The 26,203-nt window shown below is 36.4% G+C and overlaps 2 protein-coding genes across 2 annotated transcripts in view; both read right to left on the bottom strand.

Annotated features, from left to right (window-relative positions):
* Window positions 1-1,408, bottom strand: part of PGGT1B (protein geranylgeranyltransferase type I subunit beta) — a 46,126-nt gene extending 44,718 nt beyond the window's left edge. The window contains exon 1 of the mRNA XM_019727820.2: window positions 661-1,408. The gene's annotated coding sequence lies outside the window, so the exon portion shown is untranslated. The remainder of the gene's footprint in view (window positions 1-660) is intronic.
* Window positions 1,409-1,535: 127 nt separating this feature from the next.
* Window positions 1,536-23,880, bottom strand: CCDC112 (coiled-coil domain containing 112). Its single transcript, XM_019727817.2, has 10 exons — window positions 23,632-23,880; window positions 17,579-17,700; window positions 13,905-14,026; window positions 11,195-11,284; window positions 10,054-10,129; window positions 8,305-8,695; window positions 4,880-5,293; window positions 3,160-3,255; window positions 2,307-2,425; window positions 1,536-2,106 (listed from the first exon to the last, which is right to left on the bottom strand). The coding sequence occupies exons 1-10, from the start codon at window positions 23,746-23,748 to the stop codon at window positions 2,076-2,078; spliced, it is 1,578 nt and encodes a 525-aa protein (XP_019583376.2). The 5' UTR covers window positions 23,749-23,880; the 3' UTR covers window positions 1,536-2,075.
* Between the last annotated feature and the right edge of the window lie 2,323 nt (window positions 23,881-26,203).

Genomic DNA, 26,203 nt, shown 5'->3' with positions numbered 1-26,203 from the left:
TGGTGGGCTCAATAAGAGATAATATACTCCTAAGTAAGTAAAAGCCTTTTTCTGAGTGATTTTGACCATACAAGTTTTTTGACATATGCATGACAGAATCCAACCCCACAAAAAATGCCACTCTACATTATTTGCTAAAAAGTGTAAACAGATCAAATATTCAAAATATGGGAATGAAGAGCATCCATATCACTGAATATTATTTAGCTATTAAATTATGTTTGAGTTACACAGAAAAATAGGAAAATATGTGTAATGTAATGTTAAGTGATTATAGCATAATAACTAAAATGTACTCTATGAGTGTAGCTATTTTAAAATATGTAGGTATATTTTCAGAAAAAGTTACCCTGGGGTGGTGAAATTATGAGTGCCTTATAACAGTTTTTAGTGTTTCTTCCTAAATTTCTTATTAATATACTTTTAAACCAGTAAAGAGATGTTTATTTGATATCTCTTCTATGAGCTTATAACTGAAGACATTTATATTGTTTATCTACATACTTTATAAAAAGGATTTATATAATAAATTCCTCATTTATTTTAGATTGTTAGAAGGACTAGTTTCTTCAAAGAAACGTCCATACTTTCATTAAAAAACAAACAAACAAACAAAAAAACAAAAAAAGCCATAAGAATCATATTGCCCAGTATGCTTACCTTAGATGCAGGAAATTGAAAGCTGCATTTGTGTGCAAAAAAAGAGCAACATGTTAGTAAGCAGTACATAAGAAACCTTTACTTTTCTGTATCTTGTAGCTGTTCAGTTCTGTTTTTTAAAATTCCCCTGTCCTGTCCTATTAGGTTGGTGCAAAAGTAATTGTGGTTTAAACAGTTAAAAATAATTGCAAAAACCGCAATTACTTTTGCACCAACCTATTTTATTTTTAAATTGCCACACTCATTTAAAAAAATTATGGAGAATGAGTACTACAAATAAAATGGGCATTCTTTATTAAGGATGTTTTATGTTAATTCTCCTATTTTGTACCAATAGTTGTATAATTAGAATTCAGTTTCCTTTGGGAGTTATCTACATTGAATATTAACTGAAATAAGAAGAGGGTTTGACCACTACTCATAGTAAATTTTAACAGAGTCATTTGACCTAAATGTATCAAGTTACAATTAAACATAATCTAAGATAAAAGTCATAAGAAACAAATTTCCTAAATTTGATATGTATATAGTAACTTTCCTATAAGATGGGAACTTATTAAAGTTAGGAACTTAATAATATGAAAAGTTGAGTCAAATTAAGTTACATTGTGCTTTCATGTACAAAAGATTGTAAATTTTAAAATTAACTCTTTTGACCAAATATTTTGAGGTAAACAGAAGCAGAAAAAACTGCACCAGCCAGGAAGATGCGAAAGACACAAAGATTTTATAAATGTGTAAAGTCCAGAAAGGCTGAAGGGAAATTTGAAAAATCTAAAGGAAACCAAGAAGATTATATCAATAATACAAATAATAGGGAATGTATGAGGTGTAAGGCATATTTTTAAATTAAATATTCTTTATATAAAACAAAGCATGCTTCAAAGAAATAGAAAATATTTATTACACAAAAATGTAGTAACTGACAAATTACCAATTTGTTAAACTTAGAAAAAGTACTTATTTCATAACAAAACAAAACAAAAACTGTACACTTTTGTTACTCAAGCTAATTTACCTCCAAGATATAAATGTTATAAAATTTTGGTTTGAAAAATGTCATTCTGTGATTGTCCCAATTTATTTTGCAATGCCATGACAAAAACAAAATATCTTTGAAATGTTCTGAGTATTTAAATGAAATACTGTTTGTAACATAAACGTATTCATCAATAAACTTTTATATCAATAATAGGGCCAGCATACACATTAAATACCTTCTTAGTATATACTAACAGGAAATACTAATGACAATACCAAATGGAACTTGATACCTGTCAATTCACATAACACAATAATCAATCTGACTAGACTAGTGATATTTAAAGAACATGGTTAGTCACTCTGTCCTATTATAACTGAATATGCTAACATTCTCATCACTGAATACCAATTTCATTATCTCATATTCTTTTCTAAACTCCTTGTCTCCAGGTTGGAATAGCCCTAAGAAGAAAAAGAGAAGAGCAATTATAAATACATGGGAAATTTTTTAAAAATCCTAACTGATTAAATGTTAACTTTAAAAAATGTCTATAGATTTGCTTTATCAACTTTTTACTGTAAAGTACACATACAGAAATTGATAAAATATAAACGTAGTCATTAAATTATTATAAAGTGAACACCATTCCAACTCCTCTTACCTATGTGGGATATGTAGAAGTGGCCCAGAGCCTGTTGGTCCTATCTTTTTGGTTCGTTCTTCCCAACCTTTGGTAGGTTTGTAAAGTCTAGAGGGATCTCTGCTAACATTGTTTTCAACCTGTAATCAGAAGTAAAATGAGTGCCAGTTAATTTATATGACTTATTAAGTTTGTACTTATGAGTAAGATCCTTAGTAACAAAGAGCAGTTTTAAGAAAAATACTTAATATTAACTAAAAAATAAAACTGTTAATAACCTTTAGTAAATTTCTAATTGTTCTCCTATAGCTAAAATAAATTGGGACTACATCAATCTATTAATAAACTGCTAATTTAGTTTCTTTTTTCTAGTTCAGTTATTCTATTTCTATTGTCCTATTTTTTTCTACTCTTATTATGAGGGAAATGTAATGCAGCAAAGTATAATAATATTGGTACAGCCAGACAATAAATTTAGGATAAACACCCACCAGTAAGTTCTTTGTTTTATCCATTAGAGTCACCAACATCTTTAGCTATGAGTATCACCACTGTGATTAAGCAATGCTCATAGCTGTCATAGGTCTAAAAGTAGAGGCTTATATAAAAAGAATGAAGAAAAGAACAGAGTAGGTAGAGAGAATTAATTTAGGGGAAAAACATGAGATGCTTATAATGTGAAATGGTAGAATTCAAATAGTTGATTAAATTGTACTAAGTTAGGCTATGTAATATGTAAGTGAATGTGAAATTTAAAGGAAATGATACAGAAATAAAACTGAATATAAAAAAAATGGATTTTATGTTTGTATCCTTACAAATCAAGGAATTAGGATAATAAAAATAAAAAGGAATTAATCCCAGTACAGAATACCTTTTCTTTTAATTTTGCCAGTCTTCTTTGTTTTTCTGCCTTTTCATCCTCCTTTGACTGTCTATCAAGAATTTTCAATTCAAGTTTATATAAATCCTAAAAAAACATATACCAACAAAAAAGGATAATATTGAGAAAGCAAAATTAGAAAATAACAAAAGAACAAGACAAATAAATGAAGAAACAAACACTCATAGACACAGACAATAGTTTAGTGGTTACCCAGAGGGTAAGGGGGGAGAGTAAGGGGTAAATGAGGGTAAAAGGGATCAAATATATGGTGATGGAAGGAGAACTGACTCTGGGTGGTGAACACACAATGTAATATATAGATGATGTATTACAGAATCGTACACCTGAAACCTATGTAACTCTACTAACAATTGTCACCCCAATAAACTTTAATTTAAAAAAAAAGGAAAAATTAACTAGAATTTGTTGCAAAGTTTAGTTGCTTAGAAGTAAAATTAAATTACTTTAAATATCAACTCCTTTAATATTCACCTTTTCCAACAAATTAGAGCCAAATTTTTCTCTGAATATAATACATGCACATCCTTTCTGAATCACTTTCTTTTAGGTATCTCTTATAGTTCAGTCCAAAACTCCTTTTAATAGGAGTTAAGCCCATTTTCACTTATCAATACAGGTATGTCTAGTTTTAGATCTGTCATACTATATTTTTTTGTTTTACAGGTTAACATTTCTTATGATGTGGCCTGCTGGCCTTTTTAGGGAACAGGGAGGCATTTTGTTATTTAGGGAGATATATATTTTTTTAGAGCGACTAAAAGAAATTCCACTATTAATGTGTTTTTGTCTATTTTTTTGTACTTCCTTTGTTTTTTGCTTTACAAATGTTATTGCTATGTATTTTGATGCATATAACATTCCATAATGCTTATATTCATAGCAGTCATATCTCATTTGTACCCTTTTTCATTTTAAAGTACACTTCCTTGTCTTTTCTAATACTCTGGACTGAATTCCACTTTGTTGATAAGATTGCAATCTTTTTGATTAGCATTTTTCTTGTATATATTTGTTTAAGATAAATTAGAATTCCACCTCTCAGCAATAACCTGTATTCCTTTAAGTATACACTGAGTATCTACAATGTACAGGTACAGGGATAAACAAAGGGGCAAAACCTCTGCCCTCATGGTGCTTATATTATGGTGGGGAGATGGACAGTGAAGAAGCAAGCAAATCACTTATGGGGAAAAGGGAGTTTGGCGGAGAAGACAAGACATTCATGACCTGGCCTGTGGCTACCTTTCCAGCCTTGTCTCCTGCTGGTTCCCATCTTCCACTTGATGCCCTAAGAATACTGAAGTATTTATAACTTCCCCCACAAACCACACTGCTACCCTTTTCCAAGGTGCCATTCATGCTGTTCTCTCTGCTAGGAAGGCTCTCCCTTTCCTTCCCTTTCTTCTTCAAGACTCAAATCAAGTATCACCTTCTCTCAGATATTCATAACTATGGTAAGCTTCCCTCACTGTATATCCACCTCCTAAAGCTCTCTGTCCACACCTCAATCACCACGCTCCTTACCACATTATACTGAAATCTCATACTTGTACATCTATCTTTGGCTTACTCATTTTGGTAGGTACAAGCCCAACATATAAGCAGCAATCAGTTTTTGCTGGACTGAATCTGGAAGTTATACCTCGGTGTAGCACTGACAAACTGCCTAGGAAACATATTTACTCACTCTTTCTTGAAATCTGGAAATTTCATTAGCAGCAGTTTTCCTTTTTTCTGCCTTTTCTGCCTTTTCCTTTATCTCCTTTTCGAGTCTTAAAAATTCTTCCTGTTCTTTCTTCTGCTGGGTATAGTTTTCTAGTAATAATTTTAGTTTAAACTGACGTTGGCGCTCTTTTTGCTGCTTTTTCTCTTTCTCTTCCTCTTCTTTTAACTGGGAAGCATATTTCATTGACATTTCTATACTTTTCTGTTTTTTCCAAGCTTCAACTGCCAATTTCTGCTTCTTTCTTTGCTCTTCTTTTTGTTTTTGATTATCTTCTTGTTTATTATGAAAAAGCATAGGTATGTTTTCTGCCTTCTCCTTTAACTTGAAAATTTCCTTTTTTTTTTGCTGTTTTTTAGTTTTCCAAGTCTGGATAGACTAAATGATTTAAAAAGACAGGAAGAGAAAAATATTTTTAATAACCAAAAGCACTTTAAAATACAACCCTCAAATCCATCTTTCTAGAAAGAAGATTGCAGGATGCTGATTGCTTAGGTGTTCAAGTGTTTTGTTTGTTTGTTTGTTTGTTTAAACCAATGCAATGTTTTCTACTTCCATTTAAAAAAGTTAATATGTCTTTTAAAACACTGAATAATGGTTTATTCTTTAGGCTTATCTCTTTCTCTCTTAATCCCCAGGTTCACAAGGACCACTCCTCATTCGTTTGTGTGAGAAGAAATATCCTTTTCCTCTGATATCTCACTTCTGTTTCCAAATCCTCTTTCTAGGCTCAGAATTCTTTCTGAGTGACTTTTGTCTGGTCGAATATCAGAAGAGGAATTAAAAGTGAGGTGGTTTTAGCGCATGGGCTCTGAAACCAGGCTATTTAATACCAAATCATGGCTTTGCCATTTACTAGATGTGACTTTGGATGAGTCACTAAAGTTCTCTGTCTTCATTTTACTCATCTGTAAAAATGGTAGGTAATACCTCTCGAACAGGGTTGCTGTGAAGATTAAATGAGTCAGTGCCTGGCATGTAATGCTTTATAAGTGTTTAAAAAAAAAAAAAGCAAAACAACTTCATAGCTTTACATAGGGTATGTAAAGATTATTTAAAATTCTATTAGGTTGGTGCAAAAGTAATTGCAGTTTTTGCAATTATTTTTAACCTTTTACACTGCAATTACTTTTGTACCAACCTAATAGTAGCCTTCGCTGTCATAAAGGATACTTCTACTGAATTCCTTTCCCCTCAAGTCAGGAAACTGTTTCTTCATCTTTCCTCATGGTGTATCATTCATTCATTCAATAACTCCTTATGGAATGTGTACTATATGAAAGGCAATGTGGTAGGAACCACAGAGGATTAAAACAGTGCCACCTGCCATCTAGTACAGTGCTACTTAATATGCCAGTCCACAATAATATCAGGGATTCGTGCCAGAACATAAATCAGTGCACCGCTTTCTTCAATGAAAAAGCTTCCTATGAAAAAAAAGTCAACTGAACTAAACAGCATGCTTACTGGGTAGCTGATTTTGGTGTAATCACTTTATCTCACTGAAGACCAGTAACAATTTGCAAACTAACATCCAGTCCATGGACCAAATTTGAGTAGCACTGTTCTAGGTGAGATAAGACATATGCATAAATACTAGAATACATTCTAGTGTATGTATCTAGAATATATTTTAGAATATAAACGAAGTGTTAGTGAAATTCTGAGGGATTACTTATGACTGAGGGCAAGAAGGAAGCAGCATCTGATTTGGGCAGATTTTGATACGCTGGTAGTTGAGAGGGAAAGAAATAATGGAGGTTCCTTCCAGAAAGTGAGAGGAAGATAAGCAAGGGTACTCAGGCCACAAATTTCAGGGCATGTATGCAAATATGTGCCTTCATTTAGGCAAACACAGAACACATTCGAAGAAGTAGGAGATAAAAATGGTAAGTGTCCTACTTAGTGTTTAAACTCAGTAGATATAAAACTACATTCCTGATGTTTCCCCTCAAATTTTCTTCTTTTCCTCCAACATGTCCTACTTCAATAAATGGCACCTCCACTTTCACACCCTTTCCTACCACATCCCTACGTTCAATCAATTATCAAGTATCAGGAAACAGTGGTTGGGAACAAAAAGAGTAAGCTAGAATCAAGGTGCTTCACCTTTATTACAAGAGGCACTGTGTGTTCTTTTTCCCTAAAGAGGTGTTTCTCAAACTAACTTGTAACAGAATAACCTAGAGGACTTGTTAAAAGACAGATTCCTGAGCCCCATCCCCAAAGTTCAGAATAGGTCTGGGGTTGGGGCCTGGAAAATTCTAACAAGTTCCCCGGTGATGCTAATTTTGCTGGTCCAAGGACCATTTTGATGGTCCAGGGACTCCATGTTTTCAGTATCCTGGGAAACAGCCCCAAAAATTCCTAATAGCTTGTTATTTTGAATTTTTAAAAATGACTTAATGTTTCAAAAAATTTCTATCTTCCTACATTTAAGTAATTTTGGAGGGATAAAGCAATAAAACCCAGCTATTTCCTCTAAAAATTAGACTAAATGTGAAATTCATATTTCTTTAATGCTCCTTAGGTATGTCATCTGTTGAACAGTCATATTTTTATTGTTAAATAAGCAAATTGAAGTTTAATATAGCTGAAGTCTACAAAAATGTGACTCAGACTTAGATTATATAAACCCATGGTTTTCAACCAGGGGTGATTTTTGCCCTCCAGGGGACATCTGGCAATGTCTGGAGACATTTGTGATAATCACAATTAAAGGGGTATTACTAGCATCTAGTGGGTGGAGGCCAGGGACGCTGCTAACCATCCTGCAATGCACATGACACCCCTCATAGCAAAGAACTAGCGAGGCCAAATAGTCAACTGTGCTAAGGTTAAAAAGTCCTAGTCCTAATCTAAACCACAGCCAGAACACTTTTGTTAAAATGGAACTTTTTAGATATTTGCTACACTTAAGTTACTCTTTTCTCTGGGGTAGCCTATATTGTGAATCTTTCAAAATAAGCAACGAGGCTGAAGTTCCAAATCTCAGTGGAACTTTTAAGAGTCAAAGAATTTTTTCTACTGCCTCTTAATTTTCTACTGAAAACAGTGTGGCCTTTGCTAGTTAAGGTGCCTTTTATCAAAATCCTGTTAGATGTGAACATCCCACATTTCTGGTGGACACAGAGGGTTTTGCCCAGAATCAGAAATTTTCTGGCCCAAATTGGGGTAGAAATGTTTGGCGTTGAGAAAGTCCAACTGTAGTTCCATTCATTAAGTTATTTAACTTCTCAATGCTATTTCACCTTCCATAAGATGGGGGGGAAAACTACACTATACCTCAAGGAATTGTTGTAAAGTTAATAATACATATTAAAGAATTTAGCACAGTGCCTAGAACACAGAAATATATAACAAATAATAGCTATTATAATTATTATTACCTCTTTTTTTCTTTCTTCTAGGGCCAGAAATTTTTGATACCATTTCTCATGCTGTTGAACTTCATCCTGTGTTCTTCCAGGAAGGTGTTCTAGAACTTCTCCCATAAATGTTGCCTTCCCTTTGTGTTTGTTTCTCACCTTTACAAAGTTCTGGTGATCATAAGCATCCCAGCCCCCTTGTCGCCCTCCTGTTTGCTGAAGGAAGTTTTCAAAATCTACCACTTCTTCTGGAAGAGTACTTGCAGTTACTTTGTCTATAGGAACTTTGCTTGACATTGCTCTGAAAGCTTTCTCTGTTTCTGAATTACTCAAAGCCCATGTGTCAATTTTTCTTGATATGGCACTCAACTCATTATTAGTTGTTTTCTCTTCTTTAATAAGCTCTTCATATCTAAAATTTCAAAAATAAAGTTTGAAAAAGATACAAACCAATCTATATCAACCCTTTATTTTTTCCTCAAATTTAATTATAGCTCTTTCCATGTCATCTTCTCCACTTACCAATATTAACATTTATAAATCTATAAGGTGTGATCAAACAATACGGTGAATGTTTAAATAAAAAAAATATTTATTACAGTAAAAGACACATTGCCTTTAATTATTTATTACAGTGAAAGACATACTGCCATTAATCTCCCTCAAAACACTCCCCCTCACTTCAAATATTCTTATCCCATTCTTCTTGCCACTTTCTGAAGCAGTTCTGGAAGTCTTCTTTTGTGAATGTCTTTATTTGTGCTGTTGTGGCTGCCTCGATGTCCTGAATCAATTCAAAATGTTTACCATTCATGGTCATTTTTACTTTATGGAAGAGCCAGAAGTCACATGGTGGCAGATCCGTGAATAAGGTGGATGAGGACATACCATAATGCTTTTGTTTGACAGAAGTTGCTGTACCAGAAGCGATGTGTGACAGGGAGACTTACTGTTGTGATCAAGAAATACGGTGAATGCTGCTGCCAAGTGCCATCGAACGGAAAGGCAGGGATCTTCAATGGGAAGCCGCGCATCAAACCTTAGTAATAGTGTGTGACAGGTTTCTACTTATTCAGTGCAGTCAGTTGGGTGTGAGCTACAGTTGAGAGAAGGTATGTATTAAAGTGTCCTGTAAATCATCCTCCATCATGACAACACTCTGTGTCACACATCGCTTCTGGTATATGGCAATTTCTGTCTGTCAAATAAAACCATTGTGGTTTGTCCTCATCCACCTTATTCACTGGATCTGGCACATGTGACTTCTGGCTCTTCCCCAAAGTCAAAATGATTCAGGACCTCGAGGCAGCCATGACAGCATGACTAAAGACACTCACAAAAGAGGACTTCCAGAACTGCTTCAGAAAGTGGCAAGAAGGATGGGATAAGTGTGTTCAAAGAAAGGGGGAGTATTTTGAGGGGGACTAATGCCAATGTGTCTTTTCCTGTAATAAATTTTTTTATTTAAACATTCATTGTATTGTTTGGTCACACCTCGTATGTCTTAAAAGTGTTTCCTCAGAGAATAAAACAATCTTTCAAATTCTTATTTGAGATTTTATAGTGTCCAAATACAAATGAAAATTCACTTTAAACCTGAAAAGCAATCTAAAACTTAAGAGAGGTGTTTATTACTTTTGTGTAAGACTAACATGAAATGTATAACAATAAAATGATTTGTATATAATAACCTAATGGAGTTATTAATAAAGTATTCAGGCTTATTAATAAAGGTCAATAATTTTACATTAAAGTACATTTAAAACATACATCAACCTCTGCTCTTCCTTAAAAGTATTAATTGCATTTTCAATTTCTTCCATCATTTCTCTGAGCTTTTCAACAACTGTAAAAAAAGGGAAAAATTATGTCATATTTCAGTATGACCAAGAAATAAATACTAGGGGGAAAAATGGAATGTTCCCTTAATTTAAAAACATTTCTTTGACTAAACGATAAGAAAAATGTGCTTTTAAAAGGTAATTTTTATGACTATAATTTTTTTTCTGATTAGGGATTTTTCCATATGCACACATATCATTAAATATTATTTACAAACGTTTCCATACTACACATACTGTTTTGTGACTTGAAGTTCTTATTTAACAAAATGTTGTGGTTAACTTTCTTTTATGTGTGTACACACATACACACACACACACACACACACACACACACACACACGAGGTATGACAATTAAGTTCGTGAACTTGTTGCAAAGATGTTGCTAACCTTTTTTGACATCAGAGGGATTATTCATTACGAATTCGTACCAACTGGACAGACAGTTAACCAAGTTTACTATTTGGAAGTGCTGAAAAGGCTGCGTGAAAAAGTTAGATGACCTAAACTTTTTGCCAACAATTCATGGCTACTGCATCACGACAATGCACCAGCTCACACAGCACTGTCTGTGAGGGAGTTTTTAGCCAGTAAACAAGTAACTGTTTTGGAACACCCTCCCCATTTACCTGATCTGCCCCCCAATGACTTCTTTCTTTACCTGAAGATAAAGGAAATATTGAAAAGAAGATATTTTGATGACATTCAGGACATCAAGGGTAATACGACGACAACTCAGAAGGCCAATCCAGAAAAAGAGTTCCAAAACCGCTTTGAAGGGTGGACTAGACGCTGGCATCAGTACCAAGGGGAGCACTTTGAAGTTGACGGTAGTCATATTCAGCAATGAGGTATGTAGCACTTTTTCTAGGATGAGTTCGTGAACTTAATTGTCTGACCTTGTAGTACAGTTCTCCAATGTATCCTTATCAATTGCTAACCAATAAAGTAGGGCTTATCTCCATTAATACCAAATAGAACCATTCTTACTAGAAAAGTATAAATTTTTCTAATGAACAATAGAAAATACTAATACATAAAAAAGAGTATAAAATTGAAATTTACTTACAATCAGGTGTAGGCTTCACATTTTTTAACTGATGCTGAAGTTTCTTCACATTATTCTGTATTTTGGCCAATTGTTGCTGGATTTTTGCTCCTATAAGGAAGAAGTATGTGCTTTAAAATAATTCTATGATAAATGTGTTTATAATTCAGGATTCTATACATAAGACTGATCATCATCACAGGCAAACAATAGCCAAGAGCAATTAAATAATGAACAAAAGATGATTATTTATAAGTGTCAAACAGCCTGAACATTTTAAGTACCCTTGCTCTAAATAAAGCATCTCTCAATTTCCTCCAGTATTTTAAAGCACAATGGGGTTAAATATTAATCTAACTTCTGCTAAGGAAATGTCTCTCCCTCTTTTTTTGACTGTGGAGACTGAGTTATTGGACACTTTTAAATACATGGATCAGCAGCTCAGGCTTAGTCATGTTTTGTTCTCCAACAGTTTTTTCTTTTCAATTTGTTATAATTTATGGAAATAGAATTTGAAATAGATCTCAGCTCTGTTGTTGGAATATTAAAACTGTCTAGCCAGTATTAATTCTATGAATACTGATCAACTTCCTAATGAGAATTAATTTCATCTAACCAGCTCCTCTGAGATGGGGGCCAGTAATACCAACTGCTGTCAGCATCGTGGCCTTGATGAGGTGTCTTAGCTGCCAGCTAGTGGTATATATGCTATATATATATAGAGGTTACCAAGCTCTTCTAAAAGACCAGCCGGAAATGTTAGGCCCATAATAAAAGCATGTAAAACAGAGGATGGGCTCAAAGACATTTTCAGCTGTTCTGTATCAGCAGGAGAAAGACTGGATTCTTCTTTCATGTTTTCTTTCTGAAGGAATAATCTTATTTTAATATATATTTAAATTATTAGGCTAACATCATATATGCGCACTTACATTCATACATATGTATATATTTGTATAATATATATATAATAGTAATATTATTTTAACATCTTTGGTTACTTTATGCCCTCCCTTTATTTTTTTGCAACCTTTTTACAAATGAGCACAAAGCACCAAACAGCTGTGCCCGAGTCCTTAAAAGCAATTTTTAAAAAAAAAGTTTATCTATAGGCCTGGAGTCAGTGCTAATATCCAAGACACATCTCAAAAACATATGTGTGAAGTTTGTTCTTTTTGACTTGTTGTTTTTTTTAATTAAAATTCAAGATATCCATAAAAGCAGAAACTTTACCTAACGTATTTTATAGGGTCTTAAACACTGTTGGAACTTTAGGTCAAGAAACTTCTCCAGTAAAGTTAAGTAATTAGAAAAGTGTTTTTTGTTTTGTTTCTGCCATAGTTTGATCAGCTACAAGTGATACCACTATAGGGCAAGTGATCCTTTTTATTCATTTGGAACCACTCTGTACAGTCAAACCATGGAAGTACATTATTGCACAAACACAGGCTAAAATTCAAATTGTGTCATGATACTTGGGGTAAGAAAAAGGTATTTACTACTTCTAGCTGTAATATGGGAAGGGGAAACTTCTATATCATTCCACTAAGACAGTGCACTCCTTCCTCTCTTAGATAAGATAAATACAAAGGTGAACAAAGAGAGGCAAAAGTGCAGAACAAAAAGAAAAATGTAAAAAAAAAAGTTGCCTTAAAAAAGAAAAAATCAAGTGACTTAAAATGCAGAGAATGGAGACATTCTACTTAATGGCGTGATGGAGTGATAATAAGACCAGCCTCCCAGTTGTCTACAAAAGAACTGAGGGAAACTAAGAAGTATTAAACTAGAGATGTTTAGATTTCTCTATGAATCAAGAAGAGAAAACTGAAAATTTGGTTTTTATATTAGGTCCAGTTGTCATTCAAACAAAAGAGGGAGAATGATTTTTGCCACTACCTGACAAAAGATGACTTTTTAAAACAGTGTAATCTTATATTCTGAAAGGAAAAAACTTGTCAAGAGTTGCTTTTATTTGGCTATACAGGATTACATAAGCAGTATAATCTCTATGTAAGACAATATTTTATAAAGCTTAGTTAGTTCATAACTATTACTTTTCCTTTAAGCAATGCTATGCATTTTTATTATAACATAAGTATTGTTCAACACATAAAATATACTCTACAATGAAACAAGGTATTCTTGTAGAATTCTTTTTTAAGTCCAACATTTAGTACACTATTAACGATTGACAGTCATAGTAAACAATAAAACATTTTTTGTACAATCTATAAGGCACTTTCTCATATAGTATCTCATGGGATACATAGGACAGCTCCTGTGAGGTAGAAATGGTAGGTTTTATGTCACGGACAAGTAAACTCAGGCTTAAGCAATTACGTGATCTGATCACTTCGAACAATACTATCAAGTATAGGTTCTGAATCTGTTGATGTTTACTTAGTCCAGGTCTCAGTCAACAATACCAGGGTGATGAGCTAAGATCAGACAGTCCAGGAATCAATTTCCCTTTATATTAAGAAATTTTAATAACATTAACTGGTTTCTCAACCCAAACCCCAAATCCTCTTTTTCCTACTAAATTGACAAACCAGTTCAAATCACTAAACAGTGACCTGAAAAAATTCGTATCTCTAAAGGACACTCATTACTTTACTAGAAAGTACCTTGATAGAAAGTATAACACAGTCAATGCACAAATACGAAGCACAGGACAAAACTACAACTTTGTATCACTTGATAGTTTTTGTTCATCATGCACTCAACTTACTTTCTGTTTTCCTGCTGTTAATCAATTTATTTTCCAATTCTTCCAGCATACTGTACTCAATTCTGAAGTCACTTTTTTGGTTGTAGAAATGACTGTGTTTATCTTTTTCTATGTTAATAACTCTTTAGGAAAAGAAACAAATGGTAGAAATATGACTTAAATATTTTAAATTGTTTAACGTATGAAGACACTCATAATAACCAGTACTTTATATTTGGATTAATTCACCTAAGGAGTCAAAATATAATTACTTGAATAATAAGGTTAAGAAGTCAAAATAGTGGTTAGAAAAGAGTTAAGTTCAACTAAACTCAAAAGTAATTTGAATGGTTAAATAATAAAATGTTAATTTAAGAACGCGCAGTCATACACTTGCTTTGAAAATACAGAAGCCTTTGGCTATTGTTTCCAATTCAATCTCACTGTGGCCTGAAAATGGCCGGCACCACTGCTCATGGCTGCTTTTAACAGGAGATATTAACTTTGTAACCTGAACCAGGACATTGAACCTTTCCTGGTACGAACCTCGTCATCACTCACATGTGAATAATAACAGCTCTCCACTACCCAACCCAAGAAGGCTGTGATCAACATTTTATGAGATAATATATATGAGGGCACTTTATACAGTAAAAATGTACTATGGAAATGTAAGTTATTAATATTATTTAATAAAACTAAAACTTCAAGAGGCAAACAATCTATGAAGACAGAAAGTTTAGTATATTTAAGGGATATTGTGTACATTTACTTCAAAGCTTCTTTGGATTTTGTCAATCTACCAGTAAGAAGTTCTAATGTTAGTTTGAATCTGTGGCAAAACAAAACAAGTACTGTACTATCAAGAAACTTATTTTGGTTGGACAAAGACATTTATTGTCTCAACACCTGTTTTCTTTCTCCCAGAATGGAAATTAATGTGAATACGTCTCCACTAATCCTGTAGGAAAGGAGCGGTGGATTGGCTCTGGCCATTGGCTTAATTTCATACAACCTGACAGGTAACGAAGGTAGAGCTCCTACTCCTTTTCACTTTGTCACACAGAGAGAAAAAATTGATATTTATAAGTCATACCAGAGAAAACAGAGGAGACTGCTCCAAAGGCTGCCCCAAAGGCTGAGGGAAATCATAGCTTAGCACTTGTGCTTGGGAGCCGAGCATCGGGTAGGACAGAGATGTCCAACAGATTTCAGTCTGCAGGTCAAGCCGAATGGATAGAGGGTAGCTACTGGAGTCCTGCGCTGAGGCCTGGGAAACCCATGGCTACGGTTGGTGGGGGAAATTACTTTGATCAAATAGAAATTTCTAGTATTGACACATTTTGCCATTCCTGGATTAGAACTATTAACCTTTAAAAGCATTCAAAACATATAATGGAGACAAACTGCCAAACATACAAAAAGACGCTCAACCACTCACAATAAGAGAAATGGAAATTTAAACTAGACCATAGTAACACTGTACTGTAACAATCAGACTGGCAAAACTCCCTCAAGTTAAATAACATATACTAATGATGAAACTGGGGAGACAGGTCCTCTCATTGCTGGTCAAACTGTAAATTGCTCATGGAGGACAATTTAGCAGTATTTACCACATTTGCAAATTCATATACCTTTGACTCAGCATTTCTACCTTTAGGAATTTTTCCTAAAGATACACTCACACATATGCAAAATGATGTGGGCCTAAGTGGATACTGCAATTAATTGCAGCATTGTTTATTATAACAAAAGATTGAATTAACCTAAATGTCCATCACTAAGGGAAAGGTTAAATAAATTATGGTACATTCATACACTGGAATACAATGCAGGGGCCCCATGTTCTATGTAGTGATACGGAAAGATCTCCAAGATATACTCTTTTTATAACAAAGATTTTATATGAAAATGTTAGTCATACCTAAAAGTAGAGAATGGTTAATTGACCCCTCAATATGATAAGGGTATACCCCTCATATCATCCTGATTCAATAACTTTGCCTCTCTTTCATCTTTTTATTCTTTCTTTTTCCTTCCCCCGCCCTTTTTTTTTGCTTATGTATTCGAAAGTAAATCCATTACATTATGTAATTTCACCCCAACATACTTCAATGTGCATCTCTAGAGATTATGGATATTTGACTTAAATAACAACAGTGCCATTATCATGCCTGACAAGACCAACAGTTCCTTGGTATCTAAGATATACTCTCAAGTTAAAACAAACAAACAAACAAACCAAAAACACAAGATCCAGAACAGTGTGTACAGATGCTAGTATTTATATAAAGGGAAAATTTGAGTATGTATTTTCATTTCCTTATAAGCACAGATTATAAAGTAACTCTGGTAGAATACATAAGAAACTAAAAATCGTGGTTGTCTGAGGGGAGGGGAAGTGGGGGGGGGTCATAGGTGAAACAGAGGCCTTCAATTATGTACCCTTGGATATGTATTGTTTTTCTGAGCCATGTAAATGTAAAATAAAACAGAATTATATTACAAATTGTGTTTTTTTCTTTGTATTCAATGAGAATTGTTGGATAGAAACACTGTTACAATGAATTTTTCTAATACTCTTCCCAATGAGTTTTTCCAAAACCTTGTAACAGATGCAGAAACCCTATTCAAAACTGTAAAAACCAACACATACTGGTAGACAAGTTATCTATACTGGCATATTCTACTGGTTTGCTATATATGAACATTAACCGCTTGGTGGATTACCATAAACCAAAACCCCTAACCTAGAGTCTGATTCTATCTAAAGTAATGCATTTTGGAAATCAAAGAAAATAAATTTGTATTCTCTCAAATTCTGAGTATTAAAAATACTGTATAAGTATTATACAAATTCAGTGTGATTTCAGTCTCCCAAAGCTACAATATGGTATAACTTTTCAAAATTCAAACAGTATACATTTTTATTGGTAGAATTTCTAAATAGACAACTGCCACTAATTCTGGTCCAGAGACCATTTCTTACAAAGGCTCCTTTTCTCTTGGTTCCTTAGCAAATTGATACTGTATAAATTCAAAGCAGTGTTTTGATAAAGCTCTCTATAGGATAGGGTTGGGTGCTCTCAGTTCTCCTGTATCATTCTTCACGATATTTATCATATCATGGTGCTGTTTACAATGTTCAATAAAAATCACTGGTTCTTTAAAGAAAAAACTACATATACACTACAAATGAAAATTTCTCAATTAATCTTGTTATAGTTTGCAGGATGGATGTGAAAGGAACAGAGACCAAGGGAGGGAGACCAATTCAAATGCCATTCCCAGAAAAACACAAAAAAAACAAAAATTCAAGGGTATAGACTTTTCATTAGAATTAATCACCCACTCAAAAATATTTACCAAGTGCTTACTTTGCTAAGTGAAAATGTATTCAATATTTGACATATGAGATCTCAAGAAATAACTGTTTTGTTTCCCTTGAAATATACTGCTTCAAAATGGTAAAAATAAATAAAATTTAAATAACGCTACTTAAAATTATATTAAATAGTGTACTATCATTTGCATCACAGTTCCCACCTTTTTCTTGTTTTATATTTGAAACGCTAGTGACTGAAATGCTGTAACTTAATGTGGACTTGGATAGGGTGATGTGGAATTAGCTTTACAATGTTCAGAATAAAATGGCTAGTAATGTTATTTGAAGATAGTATTATTATACTTACTGATTTTTGAATTTTTCTGCTGTGCGTATAAAATCTGCTTTCCTAGTCCGATTAACTTTCTGCTTCCAGTTCTGAAGTTGAAAAGCACGAATTCCACCTGAAGTACCAAAACAGCCATCATTCTGCATAAAAAAAAAAAAATTATTTTCAATAATAAAAATGGTAAGAAAGTGGATTTGTTTTTCCAGGGATAAAAACATCAATAATGGAGTTTCTCAAGGATAATTTTATCCATTCATGCAGCGATGGACACCTAGGTTACTTCTCTATCTTGGCTATTGCAAATAATGCTACAATGAGCATTGGGGTGTATATATCTTTTCAAGTTAGTGTTTTCATTTCCTTTGGATAAAAACCCAGAAGTGGAACTGCTGAATCATATGGTAGTTCTTTTTAATTTTTGAGGACACTCCATACTATTTTCCATAGTGGCTGCACCAATTTACATTCACTCCATTAGTGCACAAGGGTTCCCTGTCCTCCACATCCTTGCCAACATTTATTATTTCTTGTCTATTTGACAATAGCCATTCTCATTGGTGTGAGATAGTATCTCACTGCAGTTTTGATTTGCGTTTCCCTGATTAGTGACATTGAGCAACTTTTCACACACTTGTTGGCCATATGTATGTCTTCTTTGGAAAAATGCCTATTTTGGTATTTTGATATTGGTACTCAGCCCATTTTGCAATTTTTTTTTTGGGGGGGGGCTATTGAATGTATAACTTCTTTATATTTTTTGATATTAACCCCTTATCAGAAATATGATTTGCAAATATTTTCTCCCATTCAATAGGTTGCTTTTTCATTTTGATGGTTTCCTTTGTTGTGCAGAAGCTTTTTAGTTTGACATAGTCTCCTTCATTTTTAGAGAATACTTTTGCTGGACTTGGATCCAAGGTTCAGTCCTTTCCTTTCAGCATTTTGACTATGTCATCCCACTGCCTTCTGGAGTCCAAGTTTTCTGCTGAGAAATTAGCTCTTAATCTTATTGAGGGTCCCTTGTATCTGTTGAGTTGCTTCTCTGTTGGTGGTCTCAAGATTTTTTGTTTTTGTCTTTCTATAATTTGATTACGATGAGTCTAGGTATGGATGTCTTTGGGTTTATTCTACTTGGAGTTTGTTGAGTTCCAACAACACATACATTAGTATTTTTTCATCTAATTTGGGGAGTTTTCAGCCATTATTTCTTCAAATATTCTTCCCTTTCCGTCTCCTCTCCTTCTGGGACTCTCATTACACATAATGTTTAATGGTGTCTCACAGGTTCATTTTACTTCATTCTTTTTTTCTTTCTGTTCCTCAGTCTGGATAATCTGAATTGACCTATCTTCAAGTTTACTGATTCTTTCTTCCACCAGTTCAAATTTATTGTTGAGTCCCTCTAGTGAAATTTTTTCCCCCTTCTTCTGCCTCCCCCCAAACCCGACTCCAGTTCAAGCTGTTGTTTCTCAGTCTAGTTGTCTAGGATGCAGCTCCCTGGCCCAAGATGGTGTTATGAGCCTTGTGCTCCCCCCTCCCCCCGCTTAGGCAGTCAGTCGCTGGTCATTGGTCGGCAGCTCACAGCAGCTCACGGCAGCTCTTACCGGCTGCCAGCCACTCACAATGGCTGCCGGCCACTCACACTGGCTGCCGGCCACTCATGGCAGCACACGGCAGCACACTGCAGCCCATGGCAGCTGCTGGCCACTCATGCTGGCCACCAGCTGCTCACAGCGACACACGGTAGCCAGCGGCAGCTCACAGCAGCTTATGCCAATCTCTGGCTGCTCACAGCAGCCCAGCGCCGGCGAGAGCCATAGTTCACAATCTTTGCTATACAGGGCGCAGCTTACTGGCCCATGTGGGAATCGAACCGGCAACCTCGGCGTTAGGAGCACAGCGCTCCAACCACCTGAACCACCGGGCCAGCCCCCTCTGGTGAATTTTTCATTAGCGTTAGTATACTTTTTAACTCCAGAATTTCTATTTAATTGTTTTTGTTATAATTTTTATCTCTTTATAGATATTTTCTATTTGGTAAGACATAATTCCGGTGATTTAAAAACATAAAAACAGGTGATTTAAAGTCTTTGTCTATTATGTCCAACATCTAGTCTTCCTTAGGGAAGACCTTAAAAAAAAATTCTCCTGTGTGTGGACCATACTTTGTTTCTTTGCATATCTCATTTTGTTTTTGTTAAAAACTGGACAATTTAGATAATATAGTGTGGCGACTCTGAAAATGAGATTCTCTCCTCCCAGGTTTATTGCTGTTGCTGTTTGTTTAGTCACTTTCCTGAACTAATTCAATAAAGTCTATTTTCTTTGTTTGAGGGCACTGGAATCTTTTTGTGAGCTTAGTTGTCAGCTAACGATCAGTTAGTCAGAGATTTTCTTAGATATCTTTAACCAATAATCCTTCCGGCCTTTGCTAAGGGAGTCTGTGTGTGTGTTGAGGCATACCTTCAACACTCAGCAAGCAGTTTACAACTCTACGATAGCCTTCATTTCCTGCTTGCACAGAGTCTCTAGGTCAGCCAAAGATAAGATCTTAGGATTTTTCAGGTCTTCTCTGATGTATTAGTTTCCTGTTACTACTATAGCAAACTTACCACAAATCAGTTTACAACAAACTTAATGGCTTAAACAACACAAATTTATTTTTTTACAGTTCTGGAGGTTAAGTCTAAAATTAAAATGTTGTCAGGACTGCATTCTTCTTGGAGGCTTCGGGGCAGAACTCACTTCCTTACTTTTTTTTCAGCTTTTAGAGTCCATCTTCATTCCTCGGCTTATTACCTCTTCCTAACATCACTTCATCCTCTTGCTTCCATCATCACATCTCCTACCACTGTCTCTAATATTCCTGCTTCCTCTTCTAAGGACTTTTGTGAATACACTGGCCCACCCAGATAATCCAGGATAATCTCCCCATCTCAATCACAACTGCAAAGCCCCTTTTATCATGTAAGGTCAAATATTCACAAGTGTTGGGGGTTAGGGTGTGATCATCCTTGGTGTGTCTGTATGTGGGGGGTGAGGGGTGCACATTCTTCAGCCTACTACACCTGTACATGCACACAGCCCTATGCATGTGTGTGATCTTCTAGAGGAAATTCATTTTGAGCAATCCTTTAAAGGCACAGAAGGACTATTACTGAAGAACTAACTCCAGACAGCTAAGTAACACTCACACTGGCTGCCAGCCACTCATGGCAGCACATGGCAGCATACAACAGCCCACAGCAGCTGCCGGCCACTCACACCGGCCACCGCCCACTCATGGCAGCACACGGTAGCCCACAGCAGCACTCAACAGCCCATGGCAGCTCACGGCAGCCAACCGCTGGCTGCTCACGGCAGCCCAGCTCCAGGGAGAGCTGTTGTTCACAATTCACAATCTTAGCTGTAGAGGACACAGCTAACTGGCCCATGTGGGAATCGAACCAGCGATCACAGGAAGGTCACTACAAACAAAACAAAGAGAAGATACAGCCCTATGCTGGTACAAAACCAGCACATACACTAATGTGATACCGTTAGAGATACTTCAAAAAAAGTCATAATTCAACAGCTAAAATGATCAAGAAGGGAATGGTATTTGAGAGGAGGGCAGAGATTTGCGGTCTTCAGTCTTGAAAGGCAATGGCTAACAAGGATTATGAACATATAATCTACAAATATTAAAAAGTATAAATAGGGTATATTATTACTTTTCATAATAGGTGAGAATTTTATGAGATTCCACACCCTATGGAGCCTGTAGGATAAAACACAATATAAAATAGTTCTAAAACTTCGAAGATAATTACTTCAAAATAATTTAAGGGAACTATTATGGACTGAATTATGTCACACACACACCCAAATTCGCATGTTGAAGCCCTAATTTCCTTTGTGACTATATTTGGTGATAGGGCCTTTAAGGAAGTAATTAAGGTTAAATGAGGTCATAAGGATGGGGTCCTAAACCAATAGGACTGGTGTCCTAATAAGAAGAGAAGGAGACACCAGCGATATCCTCCCTGCAGGCCTCTCTCTCTCTCTCTCTCTCTCTCTCTCTCTCTCTCACAAACTACCCCCCATCCCTGCACAGTTGTGACAACTAAAAATGTCTCCAGACGTTGCTAAATGCCAGAGACTGATATAATATTTGGAATAGGTGATTCTGATCCAACCCTGGAAGGCAAACTTCTGAAAATCACCATAGTGGAGTGATAAAAGTGTGCATCAATAACAATATTAGGCAACTTGTGAGAAATGCAAATCAGGAAGTCAAACATGGTTATAAGCATCTAGAAAAGAAATCACTTTCAACTAGAGCGACCTTGAAAGGTGTCAGGACTAAACAGTGTCAGAACCTATGTCCCAGGACTAAACAGGCACAATTCTGGGTGCTGGGAATACAATACTGAATAAAACTTCCAAAAGTTTCTGCCCTTATGGAGTTTACATTCCCACGTGTAGGTGGTGGGTAGAGAAAGACTATTTAAAAATAAGTATGAAGGGGCCAGACCGGTGGCTCAGGAAGTTGGAGCTCCATGCTCCTAATGCGAAGGCTGCCAGTTCGATTCCCACATGGGCCAGTGGGCTCTCAACCACAAGGTTGCCGGATGGACTCCCACAAGGGATGGTGGGCTGAGCCCCTTGCAACTAACAATGGGCAACTGGACCTGTAGCTGAGCTGCGCCCTCCACATCCAAGATTGAAAGGACAACAACTTGACTTGGCAAAAGTCCTGAAAGTACACACTATTCCCCAATAAAGTCCTGTTCCCCTTCCCCAATAAAATCTTAGAAAAGAAAAAAAAAGGTATGAAATATATAATATATCATATGGTAGTAAATGTTATGGAGAAAAGGAAAACCAGAAAGGGGGACTGGATGTGCTGGGTAAGGGGATTCAGTTTGGAGAGGTCATGGAAAGAATTATTGTGCTGATGGCATTTGAACACAGATATCTGAAGGCAGTGACCGTGGTAACCATGGGAAAGAGCATTCCAAACAGAGGGAACAGCAATTACAAAGTTCCTGAGGTAGGAGAGTGTTTGGCATGTCTGAGGGACCACCAAGAAGCCAGAATGGCTGCACCAGACTCAGAGCAGGGCACTGGAAACACGGTGACAGGGGGGTGTGAGGTCAGCTCACGGGCTCTGGAGACCATGGAAAGGATGCTGGCTTTCACTCTGAGTAAGATAAAAACCACTTGGAGGCTTCTAAGCATGAGTGCCATTACTGGACTGAATCACCCTGGCTATTGAGAATACTTATTAAGAAGGCAAGACTGGAAGAATAGAAACCAATTAGGAAAGTATTTCAGCCAAGGGAGAAATGATGGTGTGGACAAAGGTAGTAGCACTGGAAGGGATGAGAAGAGTGGGACTCTGGGTTTATTCCCAAGGAAGAACAGAGAGGAATTGCCCGTGCTTTAGGCGTAGGCTGTGAGTGAGTAAGAGGAGTCAAGATCATTGTCCTAAACAACTGGATCCAACAATTCTCCTTGAGGGATCTTCTGGTCTTCACTGTGGAGAAAGGAGTCCCAAAAGGATCTCTGGAAACACATCTGCCACGCACCACCCCATATCTGATTCCTCCTTGTGCTCCCAGAGCGGGAACAATAGAGCAGCCACCAACCAAGCATTGTACCGGGGACTTCCGAGACGTAAGGTCCACGGCTCGGGAAAGGTGCATATTTCAGTTCCAATTTTTTACGGAAAAAACTGAGTCACCGAGAGGTTAAGTGTGTTTGTTCCTATCACACACTATGAAGAGGTAGGGCCAGGATTTCCACCTAGGTCGTCCTCGACTCCAAAACTGCACGGAGGTGGCTTTGTATTATAAAAGCAGTGAAACTCGCGCACAAACAAAGCGCAGCGCCGGGCGTGTGCCAGGCCCCGAGCACGGAGAGGCAGCACCGCGCCTCCCGCCTGCGCCTCCCGCCTCCCGCCTCCCGCGGCCGCGCCGTGAAGGACACCTGCTCAGCGAGGGGCGCGGGCCTCGTTCCGTCTCCGGGGCCTGCTGCCCCCTCGGGCCCACACCGGCCACCGGAGGCTTCCGCCCTCCTCCGTTTACCTGTTGAGGCACCGGCGCTGCTCCCACGCCGGTCCCGGTGGCGGCGCCCGCCCCCGCCACAGCCCCGGCTACAGCGGTGGCTGCCGCCGCCACCACGACTGTCGTTAGCGCGGCCATCTTTCCTCGTCCAGCCGCTGCAACCCCCCTGGCCTGGGGGTTCGGGCGCGGGGAGCTCCTGGCTCTGCAGACGGTTCTCCGCGCGGCCGGGCTCCGGCGGGGATGCAGGGCCCGGCGTGGATGCGGGGCGGGGCCAGGGTGCAGGGCGGGGCCGCGCCGAAGTGCGGGGCGGGGTCGGGGCGCTGGGCTGGTCGGGCTGACGCGCCCGCAGGGTGGTTGCCGGGTTGGCTTTGGGCTGCTGCGGGTTTGCATACTTTTTTCTGTGCAAGTATCTATTCTTATCCGTCAAAATCTTTCTACACCTCACTCCTCTCGTCCCCTAACCGCCAAGAAAATTCATTGTTTTTCATTCTCATACTTAAACATATTCGTGTCATATATAGAAATAGCTATATCATATCTATCTTTATCAATATATATAGAGAGATATTTTATATGCTAGAACTTCTTTCCAGATTCCTACTAAGTTCTGGTGAAACTGAGTCTGAATGAAAAAGCATTATTGACAGGTTTGAACAATAAACTGTATTTCACTTTTCAAAGAAACAAAACAGCATGCCCCACAGTATCAGATATCAGAGGCAGGAATGTCACAGTTGCACTCCTAGAACCTGAGGTGTGTCTTTCCTTAACTTATATATTTGCATTTCTTATCCCTTATAATGAAAGTCTTGGTTCCTATCAACTGTAATTGAAAAATTTTTTAAATAAATTTTTTTTGAAGTCTTGGTTCTTTAGAATATCAACATTATTTACTTATTTGCTTTTTCTTGCAACCATTATGTAGTTTCAAATAGCAATTATAATATTACCACTAACAGTAAACCTAAGCAGAGTTTAGAATCATTTTGCAGCTGTTTTTGTCCGTAGACTATGTCCTGGACAGGATATCCAATCTGAGTGTTGTCAAATTTTCTGAAATCTGTCTTTTCTTTGAGTGGTTGTAGAATCAATTTGTATATAGTAGTTGAGTTCTTTGGATTGTATTTGTGTTCAATTTCAGTTCTTCCTTTTTCTTCCCCATTTTGGTTTACTTTTTTAAAAATATGTAAAATTTTTTAGCAATTTAGCAATTAGATATTGCTGAATTCCTATCCATAGGAGTCGTACCATTTTTCACTCCCACTAGCAATGCCTGAGAGTGCCTGTTTCTTTATTACTTGCCATCATGGTATTTCTTGAAGTTTTGGATTTTTGACAATCTGAATAGGTGAAAAATTCTATCTCCCATAATTTTATTTTCCTTTCTCTTATTATGAGTGAAAGACAGCCTTTTTTTTTTTTTTTTTTTTTACAAATTAGAGGACATCTGCTTTTTCTTTGAACTTTCTGTTCACATCTTTTCCCCATTGGTATTTGGTATTTCTCTTTCCAGTTTTTAAGAGCTCTTTATCAATTAGGTGATTGTGACATAATTTTGTGATATATATTGCAAATATTTTCTTCTAAGTTTTTAATTTGTTTTGTGACTTTTGCTTTTTTTTGCTTTGAAAAAGTTTTATTTATTTATTTATTTTTTTATGCAGTCAAATTTGTCAATATTTTAGTATTTCCTTTGATGCTTCTGGATTTCTTATCATAGTTGGAAAGTCTTTTCTCACTCCCAGTTTATAAAGAGATGAATACTTGCTTTGTTGTGGTTTCACTTTTTTACATTTAGATATCTGGGTTATTTGGATTTCATTCTGGTAGCCAGTGTGAGATATGGACCCAATTTTACTTTTTCCCAAGTGGCTATCTAGTTATTCTAACAACATTTATTAAAAACAGTACAGTAAGCCCTCACTTAACATTGTCAATAGGTTCTGAGAATTTAAGTAAAATGACCTGTAACAAAACCAATTTTACCACAGGCTAAGCATTCAAGCAGCTCATCAATGTAATAACGAAACAACGTTGAATGAAACAATGCTATATATTGTTTCATATATATGAAGGACCTGCTGTATATTTTCACCAGTGATTTTAGGTGTCACTTAACTTTTCACATATAATTGCTCTATTTTGAATTTTCTATCCTATCATTTTGTGTGTCTATTTATATATCAATGAATATACACTTTTTAAATTATGGGGGCTTTATAAAAATGTTTAAATATCTTTTAGGGCTAATTCCTGTCATTGTTCTTTTTTCTCGTGGTTTTCCTACCTATCTCTACTCATGCACTTCCAAAAGAACTTTAGAATCTCATAGAACATTCCTAAGAATTGCTCCACTAAGGGATGGGGAAGCTGAAGTATCTATCTACTGCATCCCAAACCTTACTGGTTGAGGGTTGCTCTGGGGGACATTACACACCCGTATTTATGGGCTGCCCCACACAATAACTAAATAAGCTCCCAAAGAAAGCCATTAAGCCAAGAAGCAGAGAGGCCTGGGCCAGGTGAGAAGCTGTCAAGTTAGATGGGTAAACTCAAGAGGTGGGACACCTACCAAGTCTGCTGCAGAGGCAAA

The sequence above is a fragment of the Rhinolophus sinicus genome, linkage group LG03, assembly GCF_036562045.2.
Source record: "Rhinolophus sinicus isolate RSC01 linkage group LG03, ASM3656204v1, whole genome shotgun sequence".
Taxonomy (NCBI): Eukaryota; Metazoa; Chordata; class Mammalia; order Chiroptera; family Rhinolophidae; genus Rhinolophus; species Rhinolophus sinicus.
The sequence above is the reverse complement of the archived record's forward strand: the minus strand, read 5'-3'. Positions and strand labels throughout refer to the sequence as shown.

Excerpts from the sequence above, each read along its gene's own strand:
- CCDC112 (XM_019727817.2), bottom strand. The coding sequence starts at position 23,748 with ATGGCCGCGCTAACGACAGTCGTGGTGGCGGCGGCAGCCACCGCTGTA. Across the intron at positions 17,701-23,631 it reads CAGCGCCGGTGCCTCAACAG|AATGATGGCTGTTTTGGTAC; the intron begins GTAAACGGAGGA and ends TTTTTTATGCAG. Across the intron at positions 8,696-10,053 it reads AAGGAAGAGCAGAGGTTGAT|ATATGAAGAGCTTATTAAAG; the intron begins GTATGTTTTAAA and ends TTGAAATTTTAG.